The sequence below is a fragment of the Pan paniscus genome, chromosome 19, assembly GCF_029289425.2.
Source record: "Pan paniscus chromosome 19, NHGRI_mPanPan1-v2.0_pri, whole genome shotgun sequence".
Classification (NCBI taxonomy): domain Eukaryota; kingdom Metazoa; phylum Chordata; class Mammalia; order Primates; family Hominidae; genus Pan; species Pan paniscus.
The window spans coordinates 10,470,584-10,489,186 of record NC_073268.2 but is presented as its reverse complement, the minus strand read 5'-3'; the positions used below and the strand labels follow the sequence as shown (position 1 = coordinate 10,489,186).

The 18,603-nt window shown below is 53.1% G+C and overlaps 1 protein-coding gene across 23 annotated transcripts in view; it reads right to left on the bottom strand.

The window, feature by feature from the left end:
- RAP1GAP2 (RAP1 GTPase activating protein 2) overlaps positions 1-18,603 on the bottom strand; it is a 291,369-nt gene that overhangs the window by 132,809 nt on the left and 139,957 nt on the right. For 15 of the 23 annotated variants that reach the window (XM_034941268.3, XM_055101386.2, XM_034941273.3 and 12 more), the window contains one exon: positions 2,715-2,799. In XM_034941268.3, coding sequence (XP_034797159.1) covers positions 2,715-2,799 — 85 coding nt within the window. Of the gene's footprint in view, positions 1-2,714; positions 2,800-15,982; positions 16,283-18,603 lie in introns of all 23 variants that reach the window. The other 8 variants (XM_055101382.2, XM_055101381.2, XM_055101384.2 and 5 more) reach the window with 1 other exon arrangement.

The following is an 18,603-nucleotide window of genomic DNA, read 5'->3' as shown; positions in this document are numbered from 1 at the left end:
GTGGTGGCGCGCACCTGTAATCCCAGCTACTCAGGAGGCTGAGGTAGGAGAATCGCTTGAACCCAGGAGGTGGAGGTTGCAGCGAGCCAAGATCGCGCCACTGCACTCTGGCTCGGTGACAGAGCAAGGCTCTGTCTCAAAAAAATAAAAAAGCTGACTCTGATTCAGTGGTCTGGGGTGGAACCTGAGATTCTGCATTTCTAAGGGGCTCGCAAATGGTGCAGGTGTTGCTGGTCCCTTGGCCTCCCTTTGAACAGCAACAATCTAGAACACTCTCCTCCACTCGGACTCCACCTTAGCCTAACTAGCACCTATCCAATTTTCAGGGCTCAGCTTAAACATCATTTCCTAACAAAAAGCCCTACCTGACCCTCTCCGAGACTAGAGGGTCTAGTCTAGACTCTAACGTAAGGTTAGAGTCCCCCCACCTCCTAACCTTACGTTCCCCCTGAGCTATGCTGTGCTTCACCTTTAGAATATTCACCACGTTTAACTGTGCAGCCCTCATTCCTGACATTATTTTTCCATTTTTGGCTCCCTAGCTAGACGACAAGCTCTAGGAGAGCAGGGACCACAATGTCTGGTTTACTACAAGGTCCCCAGAACCGAGCACTGGGCCTGGCTGAGCATGCGCACATGTGGCGGAAAGCTGTGGGTCTTGCCTGCCCCGCATCCTTTCCCCTTCTTCTCATGGTACCACCACCATTTCCCTCTAGGACCTACCCCTACCTCATTCTCAGTTCTTATGGTTTAGGTGGGTGGTCATGAGACCCAGGTCTGGCCAATCAGAGCCTTTCATCTTTCTGGTGCTGGTAATTGGTTCAGGGACAAACATGTGACCTAAGCCAGCCAATGAGCTTCTTCCCTGGGACTTTGTTAGAACTACTGGGGGAAAAAAATACTTTTCTTTTCACTGGGGTTACTTCGCAGGTAGGAGCTGCTACCACCCTTCGGCTGCCACAAAGGCAGCTTGACAAAGAATGAAACCAACACAGAAGAGAGAAGGAATGAGACTGATCTTGCAGATGCAGTCATGCCTGCCGTCTATGCTTGCAATTACAAAGGCAAAAAATACCCTTTTATGCCTAAGCCAGAGTGAGTTATGTTTCTGTCACTTACAACCAAGAGTCCTAACTAATACAAAATTCAAATAAATACTGGGTATTAAATGAATTAAATGAGTACATGAGAAAGTAAAATCTGCCAAGAGAATTCAGGGACTCCTCCTAGGAGACTGTCAGACTTCTCCCTGCAAACTCCTGCCATCTGTGAGGACAGAGACAAGCATCCCACAGCCACCTTTGTAGACCAAGGGGACACTCGGAATGGTGACAGGCTTCTTAGCATTACCCTGTGCAAAGAGCTGGCCCAGCACCCGGCTCAGATACCAACACTGAGCTGGGTGCTGGGGCAGGCACTAGGCTAGTGAAGGTGGTCTGGCTTCCACTGCCCTCTGGGTACTGCACAAGGAAGACAGCACAGCTCTCCTTGGTCAGCCCTGCACCCTGTCCTGCCCCCCGCCCACCGCTGACCACTTAACACACCCAGGGCAGGCTCTGGCTACCCCTCAACACACAGGCTCCTCGAGGCATACCACGTGGCTCTGTATGTGATGGGTATCGGATACAGGACAACAACAGGAAGATGGATGGGTTTTATCTGCTTCCTATGGGTTGTCATCTTGCAAAAGATTAGGTTCAGGGAAGAGGAGGGGTGATGCAGAGCAGTGAGGAAGAGATGCCTGATGATCTCCCTGTGAGCCACTCAGAGCACAGCCCCAGGACAGAGAGGAGCTGGCCTAGATGTCCCCTCAAATGACTCAGGAGGCAGGTGACTTCTTCAGCACTAGTCCTCACTCACTCCACAGAGTGTGAAGGAAGGAGGGAGGCAGGGAGGGAGGGAGGGAGGGAGAGCGTGCATGCCAGCCTATGCAGAAACACTGGCTGAGCCAAAAGTCTTCTCTGACGACCAGCTCAGGCCTGTGTGGCCATCCTGCCAAGGCATCGGACTGAAAAGTGATGGGGGAAGGTCATGGTGGCAGAAGGGCACTGCTCCCTCGGCTCCCGTCCAGGACTGAGAAGGTCCTGGGCCTAGCGGCCTGGACTGTGGTCTCCCCAGGAAAAAGGCTCACGAAGGAAGTGCTGATAAGAAAATAACTGCCACCCCGACCCGAACCTCCAGCCAACCCTTCCACGGGGACTGGCGTGAACAAGCCCGGCTCAGAAGGGCAATAACTGCCACCCCGACCCGAACCTCCAGCCAACCCTTCCACGGGGACTGGCGTGAACAGGCCCAGCTCAGAAGGGCCAGCCAGAGGCCGGCAGACCAGCATGCAAATGCCCTTCAAGTCCCAGGAGGGCCACAGCCCAGCCCCAGGCAGTCCTTCTGGGCAGCTACCTTCTATCCCCTGACTTCCTCCTGGCTGGGCCCCTTGTTCCCAAACTCCACTACCAATTACCAAGAGTCCTGCCAACCCCATTTCAACCCCAATGTCCTCACTGCCCCTTGACACAGACACCCTGAGTCTCTTGTCACGCTTCCCCCGCACTGGTGCTTAACTGGAGCTTAACTGAACGTCACCTCCTCCGAGGTGTCAGGACACTCCACAGCCCCACTGCGACGGACGCTGCTGGGCCTGGAGCCAAAGCCACAGCAAGGCCTCACAACTTCCCCACACGCTCCCCTCCCTGCCTTCCTGAATCGAAGCCTCTTACCTTCATGGTGGGAGGTGCCGTGAGAGGAGGGGAGAGCGGCCGGTCTGGGAGGGTCGCATCCGAGCTGTTGGCCAGCTCCTGCTTCCTGTGAAGAGGCCAAAAGAGGTGAGTGAGGACCTGCCTGCGCCTTCCCTTCTCTCCTCCAAGAGTGACTGGGCTCTCGGACACAGTTTAACATACAATGCAGGCTGGGTTGGGTGGCTCACACCTGTAATCCCAGCACTTTGGGAGGCCGAGGCAGACGGATCACCTGAGGTCAGGAGTTCAAGGCCAGCCTGACCAACATGGTGAAACCCCATCTGTACTAAAAATACAAAAAATTAGCTGGGCGTGGTGGTGCACGCCTGTAGTCCCAGCTACTAGAGAGACTGAGGCAGGAGAATCACTTGAACCTGGGAGGTGGAGGTTGCAGTGAGCCAAGATGGCGCCACTGCACTCCAGCCTGGGCAACAAGAATGAAACTCCGTTTCCCATTAAAAAAAAAAAATACAATGCAGAAACCAGAATTGAGAGCATTTTCTTTACTCCAATGCACCAAAATCTAAAGCAGTGCTACTCTAAGTATGGTCCCTGGACGACCAGCGGCACCTGGGAACTCGAAAGACATGCACATTTGCAGGTGCACACCAGGCTCTCCAGTGATGAGCCCAGGAACCTGCGCTCCAACGAGCTCTCCAGGTCATTCTGCTGCATGGCAAAGTCTGAGAACCACGGGGCTAAAGAGACCCAGGACTGGGGCTGGGTGTGAGAAGACGAGGGGAGAAACGTGGATTCATTCTCCCTTGAGCCCCTCTGCACGTACACATACACACACACACACACACACACACACACACACACACACACACACAGGCCCTGGTCAAAAAGCTGTCCTCGGGAGACAGGGCTGCCTGCCGTGCAACCGCAGGTAAAACTTAATTTAGTCCATGTGGGCTAGGACGGTAGAGAGGCAGCTAAACAGAGTTGTGTCACCATGGCAACATGACTGCGACAAGTTTGCCGCGCTCACACACTCCCCACTTTCCATCTGGCCCTCGCTGGTGACCGGGGAGTGCTGTGTGCGGTCCCATCACCAGGCAGACTGTTTGGCATGGGATCAGCCTTCAGAGCCACGGCTGCACAACAGGGCCAGCTGGGCAGAGCCTGGGGAATTCCCGGGTGAGGGACTCCAGTGTCCTAAACAAGCCCTGGCTGTACCCAAGAGGGGACGAAGGGGCTGGGAGAAGCGTATTAAAAGCCGAAGAGGGCCGGGCTGAGCCGTCAAAGCCCCCAACTTTACAAGTGTGTCCTCCTCTACAGCCCCGCTCTGAAGCAGCCGAGAGAGTCAGCCCAACCCCCAGGTCCTGCGTAAATGATCAAAGCACCCCCACTGCCACCTCCAGAGAATCCTTCTGCCCCTCTTCCCAGCCCAAGTCCTGCCAGCGAAGCGACAGTTCCAACCCCACACCTTCTTCATGACAGAAACCCACCCTCCCTACAGAGCCCAGCCCTCCAGGTTTCCAGGCCCAGACCCCATCCTGCCTGGCTCCCTGTAGCCCACGGAGCAGGACCAGGCTGAGAACACTTCCAGGCTAGGCCTGGGTCATGTGTACCCCTGCCTGCCCCTGCAGTTGACCAGCCCTCCCTGTGGCCAACTAGGGAGCCACATCAGGGGCCTGGGGACTACCTGGCTTGGCAGAGAATCCATTCCACCCCATTAATCTGAACCTGGCAATCCCTGTCTCCTGCTCCCCATCTCCCTTCCTCTTTCTTTCTTCCTGGACCTTGTTGATGTAAGTTTTGATGGCCGGAGAGCGGGGACTCTCCCGCCTGATCCAGGCTGTAACTGGCTCAAGAAACCAGCAGGGCTGAGATAGCTCCTAGGTGTGTGCACACACTCACACACACACAAAAGCAGGCACCAGCTCCTGCTACCTCTCAGCTAGAGCTGCCAGCCTCCTTCCATGTACGGCCTTGGACATTACCACCGTAGGCTCCAGTCTGGCTGCTCTGCCAGACACTCACCTGCCTGTGTGTACAACAGAGCTGGGTCCAGCACAGGCTCACCGCCTCCTCCACCTGGCCCTCTCCCAAGCAGCCACAGCTCCTCCTCAATGGGCCTGGCCTTTAAGAGCCATGATGGGGGAAAGGAAGAATGATCAAGCAGGAGGGCATCACCCTCAGGTCCTCTTCGGGCCCATGGTGAGGATGACAGCTGCTCCCCTGTAAGGCTAGGAGCCCAGCAAGGAAAAGCACGCAGGGAGGGGAAGTAAAACAAGCCCCCACCAGATGCTATAGGGCGACTCTGGGCTTAGCAGAGGGCCTCTGGAGATGGCTCGCAGGCACCTTGATGGACAGCAGCCCTGGCTCTCCAGAAACACACAGTCCAGAGGAGGACAGAGCTGGTTTTAACATCACCGGTCACGGGACGCTCATACACACAGTCATGCTATTTTTCCCCATCAGGCACAAGGTGTCCACGCTCATGGCACCAGGGCACATATGATTATTGTTCAAGGCCCTGAGTCCCGGTCAAAAGGGCGCAGCATCCAACACTCCCTGAGCTGAGCCCCTCTCCCCTGCCTTTTCCCCCTGGATGCTGGATAAGCTCCTGGGGCCGGTCTCTACTGGACGCTGGATAAGCTCCTGGGGCCAGTCTCTAGGAAGCGAGGCAGACTCTCAAGTCAGAGCACACGGCAACTTCTGACCAGAAGGATTTCCTGAATGATGCCTGGGAGCTTGGAAGGCGCTAGAGCAGACATGAGCACCAGTGGTGACCAGCCTCATGCAAGCTCCAGCGCTGTGTCCAGGACTCCAGAGGGGGTGCCAGGGTGGGCAGCAGGCATGACTGCCACCCTCAAAAACATCTGAACTGGGCCCAGAGCGGTGGCTCATGCCTGTAATCCCACCATTTTGGGAGGCTGAGACGGGGGCGGATCACTTGAGGTCAGGAGTTCCAGACCAGCCTGTTCAACATGGCGAAACCCCGTCTCTACTAAAACTACAAAAATTAGCCAGGCATGGTGGCGTGTGCCTGTCATCCAAGCTACTTGGGAGGCTGAGGCAAGAGAATCGCTTGAACCCGAGAGGTGGAGGTTGCAGTGAGCTGAGATCGCGCCACTGCACTCCAGCTCGGGTGACAGAGCAAGACTCCATCTCAAAAAAAAAAAAAAGAAGGGAAGGCAACAATGTGAAGAAACACACAGTGAGAACGCCCTGTGTTCTCAGGCAGACACAGGAGTGATGCGGCTGCAAGCCAACGCATGCTGAGGCTTGCCGACCCCGCCAGAGGCTAGAAGAGGCGAGGAAGGATTCTTCCCTAGAGCCTACAGAGGGAGCGTCGCCCTGCTGACACCTTGATTTTGGACTTCTGGCCTCCAGAACTGAAATAATAAATGTCTGCGGCTTTAAGCCATCTGAGGTCCTTGGTAATGGCAGCCCTAGGAAATGAATGCAGTGCCCAGGCCCCAGGTTCTAGCCTTGGCCTAGAGAGCCAAAAACAGTGAAGATGAAATCCTGCTTCTGCCTCACCACCCCTGCTCTGATCAGCTATGCTCAGCCTTGTCCTGCCCCAGGACAATGACATTTACACATGAGCCACCCTCCCAAGGACAGCCAGGCACAGCCCAGCCCAGCCACCAGCTGGCACCGAGATAAGATAGAGTTAAGTGACGCGGTGCTTGATGCAGTTTTATCCCTTTTTCTCCCACTCAGGCAAACATATCACACACGAGGAGGTGAAAGTGATGTGATTATATCAAGGGATAACCTTGAATGTGCTCTCATTAGAAGCAAAAGGTAAATCCTTAGCTGAGGTGACAACTTCTTTGTGACCCACAGGGATCTATTTGCCACGTGTCATGGCACTGAGATTGAAAACTGCAGCCCTCAAGCGACCCAGCCCCATACTCGCCTGCAACTCTAACGACACGGGGCCCCAGACCCACCCAGGGACCCACAAGGACCCATGAGAGGAGGGGCTGGAGATGGGGACAGAAAGCAGAGAAAGGAAAAGGAGGATGGAGAGAAGCCAGAGGAAGAGAAGAGGAAGATTACATACTCAGTTCAAAGAGAAGGGTGGCAAGGGCAGGCTGGAAGGGCAGGTCAGAGAGCCTCTGCCACCTGGGGGAGTCCTGGAGGCCCTGCCCATTCTCACATGGCACTGAGGTTCCCTGCTCTGGGATTCTTTTCCTCCCTAGAAGCACAGGAGATCCAAGGGCAGATGGGGAGGCTCAGGGAGACCAGGACGCGTCCTAGCCAGCGTTGGCCAAATGCAAATCTCTGGAGGAAATGGTCAAAGGGGCCTGGAGTGGAAGCTGAGAAGTCAAAGGCCATGATTCACCCAGACGGAGCTGGACAGACCCCTGGCGGAGCCCCTGTGACAGCACCCAGGCCTGCAGGCTCCTCGCCTCCCCACCCTCAGAGGGCTCTGCCTCAGACCATCTTGAGGTCACTGCAACCGTCATGTCTCACACATCGCTATGGAGAGCACCCTACACTCGGAATCAAGGGATTCCTGGGTTCAAGTTTGGCTCTGCCTGCTACCCAGCTGTGAGGCCTTGGTTAAGTTACCTCGTTGTGTCTTGTTTCCTTCATCTGCAAAGATAGGGGTAATAAAGTACCAAGGAGTTAAAAATAACAGCTGTGGCTGGGCGAGGTGGCTCTCGCCTGTAAACCCAGCACTTTGGGAGGCAAAAGTGGGCGGATCACCTGAGGTCAGGAGTTCGAGACCAGCCTGGCCAACATGGTGAAACCCTGTCACTACTAAAACTACAAAAATTAGCCGGGCGTGGTGGCGGGTGCCTGTAATCCCAGCTACTTGAGAGGCTGAGGCAGGAGAATCGCTTGAACCTGGGAGGGGGAGGTTGCAGTGAGCCGAGATCTCACCATTGCACTCCAGCCTGGGCAACAAGAGCGAAACTCCATCTCAAAAAAATGAATTAATTAATTAAAAAAATAACAGCTGTGACATAAAACATGAAGTCCTATATCAATGTAGACCATGATGATGATGATGATGATGACTATAACTCATAAAATGTTGATGTGGTCTCCAAGTGGAGACAGAAGCAAGAGTCCAAGGCCATTTAAATGCCTTGGAAAACATTTCTGGCATCTCAAATGAGCACCAGTTCTAGCCTGGGGATCTACTCTCAGGATCATAACCATTGGTTAATAATCAACCACAGGAAAAACACTCACCTCGCAGCAGATGGCTCTGGGGCCAGTTGTAAGGCCCCCTCCACACAGGGTTCTCCCAAAGCCTGAAACTCCCCTTTTCTGCATCCCTCCCCACACCCGCTCCCAGCCATCCACCCACGCTCAGCTACGCTTTCTCTTGCTTTCCAAATAGCCAAGCTAGAGGAATACAGACAGCTGGGCTGCAAAGAGCTTCTCGGGAAAACCAAACCAAAAGGAACAAGAAACATGATTCATAATGGCCAAAAGGGGGAAGCAATCCAAGTGTCCATCCACCAACGAACAGATACATAAAATTCGGTTGTTCCATACTGTGGAATATTGCTCACCCATAAAAAGAAATGAAGCAAAAATAATTAATTTTCAAAAATAAAAATAGGACCACGGGCAGTGGCTCATGCCTGTAATCCCAGCACTTTGGGAGGCTGAGGCAGGCAGATCACCTGAGGTCAGGAGTTCGAGAACAACCTGGCTAACATGGCGAAACCCCATCTCACTAAAAATACAAAAAATTAGCCAGGCATGATGGCACATGCCTGTAATCCCAGCTACTAAGGAGGCTGAGGCAGGAGAATCACTTGAACCTGGGAGACAGAGGTTGCAGTGAGCCAAGATTGTGCCACTGCACTCCAGCCCGGGTGACAGAGCGAAACTCCACCTCAAAAAAATAAAAATAAGTGGCTGGGTGCGGTGGCTGACGCCTGTAATCCCAGCACTTTGGGAAGCCAAGGCAGGCGGATCACGAGGTCAGGAGATCGAGACCATCCTGGCTAACACGGTGAAACCCCGTCTCTACTAAAAAAAATATTTTAAAAATTAGCCAGGTGTGGTGGCGAGCACCTGTAGTCCCAGCTACTCGAGAGGCTGAGACAGGAGAATGGCGGAAGCTCCCGGAAGGCGGAGCTTGCAGTGAGCCGAGATCGCTCCACTGCACTCCAGCCTGGGTGACAGAGTGAGACTCCGTCTCAAAATAAAATAAAATAAAATAAAAATAAAAACAAACTGATAGCTTATGACTATAAAGACAATAGAAAGAAAAGGAATGAAGAACTGATGCATGCTACAACACGGATGCACCTAGGAAGCACGGTGCCGAGTGACAGGAGCCAGGCACAAAAGGCCACATGCTGTGTGATTCCAGTTCCATGAAATCCACAGAACAGGCAAATCCACAGACAGAACGGTGATGAGAGGTTGCCAGGGGCTGCAGGGAGAGGGGAACGGGATGCAATCGCTAATCAATATTCCTGCTAATCAATACTCCTGCTAATCAATACTCCTGCTAATCAATACTCCAGCACCACTCCTGATTCACTGTGTGGTCAGGTTATCTCACCTCTCCATGCCTCAGCTTCCTCATCTGTAAAACGGTGTGACTACTCCCCGCCTCATGGGGCGTTATGAGGAAGGCCCAGAAAGCACTCAGCACAGTGCCTGGTACGCTGCAAAAACACAATGGCTGGTCGCCTTGTTGCCAAGGCTCAAATCAACGGGAAGAATGGGCACGGAGGAGGAGGGGCCAAGGCAGAAAGCTGATCAGAAGGCAGAGGTGGACGGGGGCAGGGACATCTTCAGATCTGGGCACTCGCTGCCCCACATACTGTGGATGCTAAGCTGGGAGGCAGGGACACGGGAGCCCAGCTGCCATGTGGGAACCGCCAGGCCCCGGGTATATGCACATGGCTCAATTCCAAGCCCCAAGGGGACAGACATGGAGATGCGGGCACTGATGACCCTCATGCCTGTGCTGGGGCCAGTGTGGAAGGGAGAAAGGGCATGAGCCCAGCAGACCTGGCAGAGTGTGGGGGAGGGAAGAGGACATTGGATTCAGGAACAAAAGGCTCCAACAGGTGGAGTGAATGGGTAGCTTGAGAAGGAGCAGGTGTTGCGCACCTGTTCCTAACTGGCAGGGCTGACCTCGGGGTCACAGCCCATCCCAGCACATACTCTGAGAGGATTCCAAAGATTTGGGGCACCAACTCTAGACCTTTGGTGATTCAAAACTCCCCCATTGGCCGGGTGAGGTGGCTCACACCTGTAATCCCAGCACTTTGGAGGCTGAGGTAGGAGGATGGCTTGAGCCCACGAGTTCAAGACCAGCCTGGGCAACATGGTGAAACCCCATCTCCATAAAAAATTTAAAAATTAGCCAGGTGCATGCCTGTAGTCCTAGCTATTCAGGGGGCTGAGATGGGAGGATCACTTGAGCCTAGGAGATCAAGGCTACAGTGAGCCGTAATCATGCCACTGCACTCCAGCCTGGGTGACAGAGCGGGACCCTGTCTCAAAAAAAAAAAAAAGACTCCACAGAAAATGCAAAATGGCAATCCCCACCCCACTTCAATCCCAGGGTTCACGGATGCAGAGAGCAGCAGCCGTGGGAGAAAGCACCAGATGCCACCCAACAGCCTCATTATGCAGACAAGCACGTGGAGGCTGGAGAGCCAAGGGAACCGCCCAAACCCCACAGCAAGCCTCTCTTCTCTTCTCCAAGGAAGAGGCCCCACTTCCAAATCACCTCGGCCCAGGCTTGTGGGAAGTGGGGAGCAAGTCTCCAGGAGGGGCTGGGTATGGTGGCTCACGCCTGTCATCCCAGCACCTTGGGAGGCTGAGGTGGGCAGATCACTTGAGGTCAGGAGTTCAAGACCAGCCTGGCCAACATGGTGAAACCCCATCTCTACTCAAAATACAAAAATTAGCCAGAAATCGCTTGATCCCAGGAGGCAGAGGTTGCAGTGAGCCAAGATCGTGCCACTGCATTCCAACCTGGGCAACAGAGCAAAATTCCATCTCAAAGAAAAAAAAAAAGTCTCTAGGAGGAACGTGTCAGGAAGCACAACTGGCTCTGGGCACCCGTTTTTTTGTTTGTTTGTTTTTGGTTTTGAGACGGAGTTTCGCTCTTGTTGCCCAGGTTGGAGTGCAATGGCACAATCTTGGCTCACTGCAGCCTCCGCCTCCTGGGTTCCGGCAATTCTCCTGCCTCAGCCTCCCAAGCAGCTGGGATTACAGGCACGCGCCACCACGCCCAAACAATTTTTTGTATTTTTATTAGAGACAGGGTTTCACTATGTTGGCCAGGCTGGTCTCGAACTCCTGACCTCAGGTGATCTACCCGCCTCAGCCTCCCAAAGCGCTGGGATTATAGGCGTGAGCCAGCGCACCTGGCCTGGACACCCGTTTATAAAGTGCCAAGGCCCTCAAGTGAGGGGACAGAAGGGGGAGAGGGTCAAAGGGGGCTACTGGTCCCCTGCATAGAGCAGACAGAGAGCAGGAGGCCCAGGCTGTGCAGGAGATGAGCCGGCTAGAGTCTCTGCTGCAGGCTACACCCTGTGCAGGACCCTGTGGCTGCACGTGGGCACAAGGGGAGGCCCGGGCCAGACTCGGGCTGCAGCTTCAGAAGACACTCCTGCTGCCCTCCAGGTGCATTAGATGAAGACAGCACTGTCCTTCCCTATAGGACCTGAAGTCCTAAACTGAACCAGGGCTAGGAAAAAGGGCAGGAGGCGGGAGGAACAGGACCCTACGGGCAGACCACCCGGGAGAACCTCTGCAGCCCCTCCACAGCCCTGTGGTTGGGGGCACCTGGGGCCCCCTCGTGCACATATCTCAGAGCAATGGACCAATCTACCCACGTGGGCAAATCCTCACCCTGGGAAAATAAGCCTTTACCGGACAAGCAGCTTTTAGAACTGATGCGTGCTTTATGGTTTACACCCAAGCCAGCAGAGATTCCGAGTTGTATGTGGGCCTGGGGTCACAGAGTCAGAAAATACGAGAGCTGGACCTCAACCCTGAGATCTCTGACTCCCATTCCGGTGCTCCTTCCCACTGCCATGGGAAGCCAGCTCCACCTGGCCCAAGTACCACAGCAGGGAGCGAGGAGGGGACACTGGCCAAACGTCTTCTTGTGTGTTTTGAGTTCTCGGGGACCAAGGGTGGTGTCTCAGCGTGGGAGGCGACGTCTGTGCGATTCACAAGCATCTGAGAAAATGATCCGGGCAAAATGCAGAAAACCATCCTGCAGGCACGGCACACCCACCTGAAAGACCCGAGTGCCAAACATGGACTGTGGGGTCATGGGGTGAAACAAGAGATACAGAATCAAGTGCCATGAGGTCACAGGGAGGAGAGGTCTGGCTCTCCTTGGGAGACCAGCTACGGGATCACACAGGAGGCAACGGCTGATCTAGGCCTCGAGAAGAGGCCAGCAGTGACCTACGGGAGAAGCGGGGAAGGGGAGGGCACAGAAGCAGGACGCAGAGGAACGTGACCAGCATGACAGAGAGACCACCAGTGTTGCAATGCCCAGGAGACACATCACACCATTCGAGGGCACAGCAGGCTGGCAAAAGGGGAGGGCAGGCCGGGCGCGGTGGCTCACAGATGTAATCCCAGCACTTTGGGAGGCCGAGGCAGGCAGATCACTAGAGGTCAGGAGTTTGAGACCGGCCTGGCCAACGTGGTGAAACCTCGTATCTACTAAAAATACAAAAAATTAGCCAGGCATAGTGGCAGGCGCCTGTAATCCCAGCTACTCGGGAGGCTGAGGCAGGAGAATCGCTTGAACCCGGGAGGCAGAGGTTGCAGTAAGCCGAGATCGTGCCACTGCACTCCAGCCTGGGCAACAGAGCGAGACCCCGTCTCAAAAAAAAAAAGTGGCGGGGAAGAGCAAATGCCAGCAAACAGGCCTCAAGGGTTAGGGCACTGTGTGAAGTGATCCATGTACACTCTCTTATTTAATACCACAATCCACTGAAGGAAATAGTATTAACCCCTTTTACAGCAGGGAAAATGAGGCTCAGAGAGGTTAAGCGGGCCAAGATCATGTTGCTGGAAAGGAGCAGAGCGAGGCTTGGGCGCAGGCTTGGCCCCAGGGTCTGTGGCGTTTACCACGGTGCTACACTGCCTCTGAGGAGGAGAAGAGGCCCGCTGGGGAGGAGTTCCCATGGCCCACGGCTTCCCAGAGCGGACGCCTGCCTCCCCGCGGGCCCCCGAGGGCACCTGGGGTGGTCTTCACTGTAACAGTCACTTACTGAGCTTTGACAGAGGCCCTCTTTGTGGCAGGCCACCCTGATTTTCCTTTTATGGTAGTGACGTAAAGGTGCCTTCTGAAACAAGTCCACTGAAGTTGTAACACCTGAGCCGGTTGAAGGAAAACATTATGGGCCTGAGACAGGTGACACACACACAGTACAAACAGTGCCGGCGCGGTGCGGACGCTGGGAAAAGGCGCCGCATGCTGAACTCTCTCTCGAGGGCAAAGGGAGGAAGCCAAGGGGCCCGAGGCAAGGTGCCCATGACCTGCAGAGCTTTGCTGGAGGACTCTGCAAGCAGCAGAGAGAGAACGGAGCGGCTGGAAGGGAGGAGCCGGGGGAAGACCGAAACGGGGCCAAGGGGCGCTGCCCTCCACTGCACTCACAGCCACAGAAATGACATGAAAGGGTGAGAGTCATAAGGCATTTCGGGAGCAAAATTAAGAGGACTTGGTGACAGAAAGTAAAGGGGGGGCTGAGAGCTAAACACACCAAGTAACCTGGGTTTCAGAAAACAGAATGACAGACGCTTCAGCCGTGATACAGACGGAGGAGGAGAGTCGCTTTGTGAGAGGCAGATGATAAGGCTCTCTTTCTGGACACATGGCAAGCCAGGGGCCCCTGGGACACCCAAATGGGATCAGAACAGCACTAAAACCTAAGCAGAAAGACAGGTGTAACAAGAACAGAGGTGGAAGCTGAGGCCATGGGAGGGGTGGAGGCCCTCAGGGACAGCATGTAGGGCTTTGGGGTTTTAGGGGGTTTTTTGTTTGTTTTTGAGACGGAGTCTCGCTCTGTCACCCAGGCTGGAGAGCAGTTACGCGATCTTGGCTCACTGCAAGCTCCGCCTCCTGGGTTCAAGCGATTCTCCTGTCTCAGCCTCCCAAGTAGCTGGGACTACAGGTGCCTACCACCACGCCTGGCTAAGTTTTGTATTTTTAGTAGAGATGGGGTTTTTGCCATGTTGGCTAGGCTGGTCTCAAACCCTTGACCTCAGGTGATCTGCCTGCCTTGGCCTCCCAAAGTGCTGGGTGCTGGGATTGCAGGCATGGGCCACCATGCCCGGCCTAATTTTTTTTTTTTTTTCTGTATTTTTAGTTGAGACGGGGTTTCGCCATGTTGGCCAGGCTCGTCTCAAACCCTTGACCTCAGGTGATCTGCCCACCTCGGCCTCCCAAAGTGCTGGGATCACAGACATGAGCGCCTGGCCGGCTTTCATAAAGCAAGAATGAACAGGAGCCCTCCAAGGGGCAGGGAAGGAGAGGTGAGAAGGCAGCCTGCTGGGATGGGCTGGAAGGGCGGTGCTCAGGGAAGAGCGCATGCCAAGCAGGGGGTGGCAGAGGCTCCACCTCCCCTGCGCTGAAGAAATCACCAAGCCAGGTGCCTGCGCACCCAGCCCTTCAAACGCACTCCGTCACTCAGAAACTGCCGACGGAGCAGTTCCCCTCCCACGCGCAGTCAGCGGCTCTGCCTGGCACTGCCTGGCCTCCGTGGGGGGAGCGGCGTCATGGTCAGAGCAGAGGCAGCCAGCGCACAAGGTCACGGCCTCCAGCAGCTTCAGAAACCACTCACAAAAGCCAGGAGTCACAAGGTGTGGGCTATCAGCATTTTCCCAGCCCGTAAACGCCCTTCACCTGGATGGCGAGGAAAGGCGCGTTCATCTTATGATTCATTCAGTGTGGATGTATAACATTTATCACAATAAAAAATCATGTTTCAGCAGTGATAAGTATGTACCCTCACTTCCTTTAGGAGATATAAATAGAGATATTCTGAAGCCTGTTGAGACTTCCAGGATGAACCTGTCAGACTGACCACACGCATTTATTATCCCACTTCTTCTGAAGCCCATTAAAATAACAGTAAGGGGGCTGGGTGCAGTGGCTCACGCCTGTAATCCCAGCACTTTGGGAGACTGAGGCAGTCAGATCACCTGAGGTCAGGAGTTCGAGACCAGCCTGGCCAACATGGAGAAACCACGTCTCTACTAAAAATAAAAAATAAAAAAAACTAGCCGGGCCTGGTGGCGGGTGCCTGTAATCCCAGCTACTTGGGAGGCTGAGGCAGGAGAATCACTTGAACCCGGGAGGCAGAGGTTGCAGTGAGCCGAGATCACGCTACTACACTCCAGCCTGTGCAACAAGAGCAAAACTCCATCTCAAAAAAAAAAGAAAAAAGAAAAAGAGAAAAAGAAATATGATGAAAAGACTAAGTTGAGGAAGTCTCCCAAAAAGTAGAACAAAAACATAAAGATACAGAAAACAAAAGAGGGAAGAGAAAAAAGATCAAATAGCCGACCAAGAAAGTTCCCAGAAAGAGAAAGGGGAGGGGAGCTGGCAGCTGGTATCCAAAGCTGGCATCTCTTGGTGCCGATGGCTTTGTGTGCTCCCCTCTTGAATCTGGGCTGGCCCTGTGACTCAGTCTTGACCAACAGAATGAGACAGACGTAACATTACCTCACTTTCAGGAATGAGTCACAGGACAGCTTCCACCTCTACCTCTAGGAACATTTGCTCCAGAGAAAGCAAGCCTGCATGTGAAAGGCCTGACTGAGACTGTCAATGCTGCAGCTGGGAACATGGAGAGGCTACATGGAGAGAGATGCCCAGATGCTCCAAACATCCCAGTCCATGCACATGAAGAAACCACCTTGGGCATCTCAGCTCCAGTAGATGCTATGAGAACACAGCCCAGCTCCCGGACACACAGCCCCAGTGGACCGTCGCAGTCATCTCCAGCCATCTGAGCCACCCAAGATGAGGTCCCAGACGTTGTGAAAGCAGAGAGAAGCCATCATCTCCAACACGCCCTAGCTGAATTCCTCACCCACAGAACTTGAGCATAATAAAATGGCTGTTGTCTCACCATAACAGAAAGATTAGCAGGGAAATAGTACAAGAACATCTTCCAGAACTGAAGGTCCTGAGTCTCTGGGTCCACCAAGTACACAGCACAGTAAAGACACAAGATCCATCCCAAACACTGTCAGGAAATTTCAGAACACCTGGGCAAATGAAAAATTCTCAGTGACACCAGAGAGAAAATATAAATACATACCATATACAGAGAAATAGGAATCTGGGCCGGGTGTGGTGGCTCACGCCTGTCATCCCAACACTTTGGGAGGTCGAGACGGGCAGATCACCTGAGGTCAGGAGTCCGAGACCAGCCTGGCCAACATAGTGAAACCCCGTCTCCACTAAAAATACAAAAATTAGCCAGGCATGGTGGCACATGACTGTAGTCCCAGCTACTTGGGAGGCTGAAGCAGGAGAATCACTTGAACCGAGGAGGCAGAGGTTGCAGTGAGCCGAGATCACATCATTACACTCCAGCCTGGGAGACGAGAGTGAAACTCTGTCTCAAAAAAAAAAAAAAGAAAAGAAAAGAAATATGAATCTGCATATCATCAGACTTTTCAACAGCAACTCTGGAATCTAGTAGGCAATGATGTTATAACTCTCAAAATTCTCAAAGAAAATTATTTTCAACCTAAAATTTCATACCCAGGCAAACTATCAACCAATAAAGACATTCTGAAATATGCAAGAGCTCAAAAAAATTCACTCCCTTGCACCCTTTCTTGGGAGGATACTATCACTAGAGGATGGGGGGCTCTGGAAGTGAGATCTCCTGGGGGAAAGAATGGAATTGACAGGTTATCTGATGGATGCAAGCTTGGCGGAGATGGGGGAGGGTAGGGAGGGGCCATCTATTAAAGTAATTGTGGTAGAAAAAAGTAAAAGTAGAAAAATAGGCCAGGTACAGTGGCTCTCACCTGTAATTACAGTACTTTGGGAGGCCAAGGCAGGAGGATTGGTTGAGCTCAGGAGTTTGAGACCAGCTTGGGCAATATAGTGAGACCATGTCTCTCCACAAAAATTAGCCAGGCATGGTGGCAAGCACCCGTGGTCCCAGCTATTTGGGAAGCTGAGGTAGGAGGATCACTTGAACCCTGGAGGTCAAGACTGTAGTAAGCCATGAATGTGGCACTGCACTCCAGCCTGGGTGACAGAGTGAGACCCTGTCTCAAAAATTAAAAAAAAAAGAAAAAGAAAGATAGGTCCATAGAAAACAAAGCTAATGGCAGAAACAGGAGTTAATCATTAACTCCAAGAAACATGAAAAGTTATACAACAAAGAAAACATAATTATGGTACCCTCTCACATAACAATAAATAACATTTACACAGTCATAAAAAGTAAACATTGGTCGGGCGTGGTGGCTCAAGCCTGTAATCCCAGCACTTTGGGAGGCCGAGGTGGGCAGATCACTAGAGGTCAGGAGATCGAGACCATCCTGACTAACACAGTGAAACCCCGTCTCTACTAAAAACACAAAAAATTAGCCGGGCGTGGTGGCGGGCGCCTGTAGTCCCAGCTACTCGGGAGGCTGAGGCAGGAGAATGGTGTGAACCCGGGAGGCGGAGCTTACAGTGAGCCGAGATTGCGCCACTGCACTCCAGCCTGGGTGACAGAGCAAGACTGTCTCAAAAAAAACAAAAAAAGTAAACACTGACCATTGAATTGGACCAAAAACTGGTGCTACTGGGAGGATACACTGTGTAATAAGGGGTCCCATGTGTTGGCTGAATTCCCGGTAAGCCCAAGAAGAGAAGGAGCCCCATCTCACAGTGCCCAGCACAGGGGCGTGTTAAACCATCCATGCTAAGAAATCCCCCAGCAGTCTGTGAGCACTGAAAGTTTCCCTATCACAGAGCCAACCGGCCTTCCAGCTAAGCCACTGCTCCACTCCGCTCTAAGACTGTGTCTTAAGTCTTAACTCTTCTGAATAAGATTACTTGGTGACATAATGGATTAGCAGCTTCCATCATTGGTTCAAACTAAATAACAGTTTCAATGGGGACAGACTACAGCATTTCAGGGTAAATCTGCCTGGTCTATTCAATTACTATAATAATGTTATTCTCACTCATTAGAAAGACAAATGCATGGAGCTGTTTTCCAGCACTGAGACAGGGCACCTGGCCCATCCTCATTCCTCCCCTTTCTTGCTCGTGACCGTGGTACATTCCTGGAAGACAAGTGTCCAGAACAAGGGGTTCCACCCATGGCCATGCAACCAAGCATCAGTGATTTGGCTCCCAGGGACCAGGGCTGGGATCTCATCTCAACAGCATGCTCTAACCCAACAGACAGAACCCAGCGCAGGCCAGTGCGTGGTCTCACACCTGTAATCCCAGCACTTTGGGAGGCCAAAGCGGGCGGATCACTTGAGGTCAGGAGTTCAAGACCCACCTGGCCAAAATGGGGAAACCCCATCTCTACTATATATATATATATATATATATATATATACACACACACACACACACACACACACACACACACACACACACACACACATAAAAATTAGCCAGGCGTGGTGGCGTGCGCCTGTAGTCCCAGCTACTCTGGAGGCTGAGGCAGGAGAATCACTTGAACCCGGGAGGCAGAGGTTGCAATGATCTGAGATCGTGCCACTGCACTCCAGCCTGGGCGACAGAGTGAGACTCCATCTCAAAAAAAAAAAAAAAAAATCCAGCGCAGATCAATCAATCAAACCTCCCGCCTCCTCCCAGTGCTGGCCTCTTTCTCTGGGACATTAGAAAAGAAAGGACAAGATACCTGCAAGAGCCTCCAGGGGCATACTGGAATCTGGCCATGGCCCCTGCAGT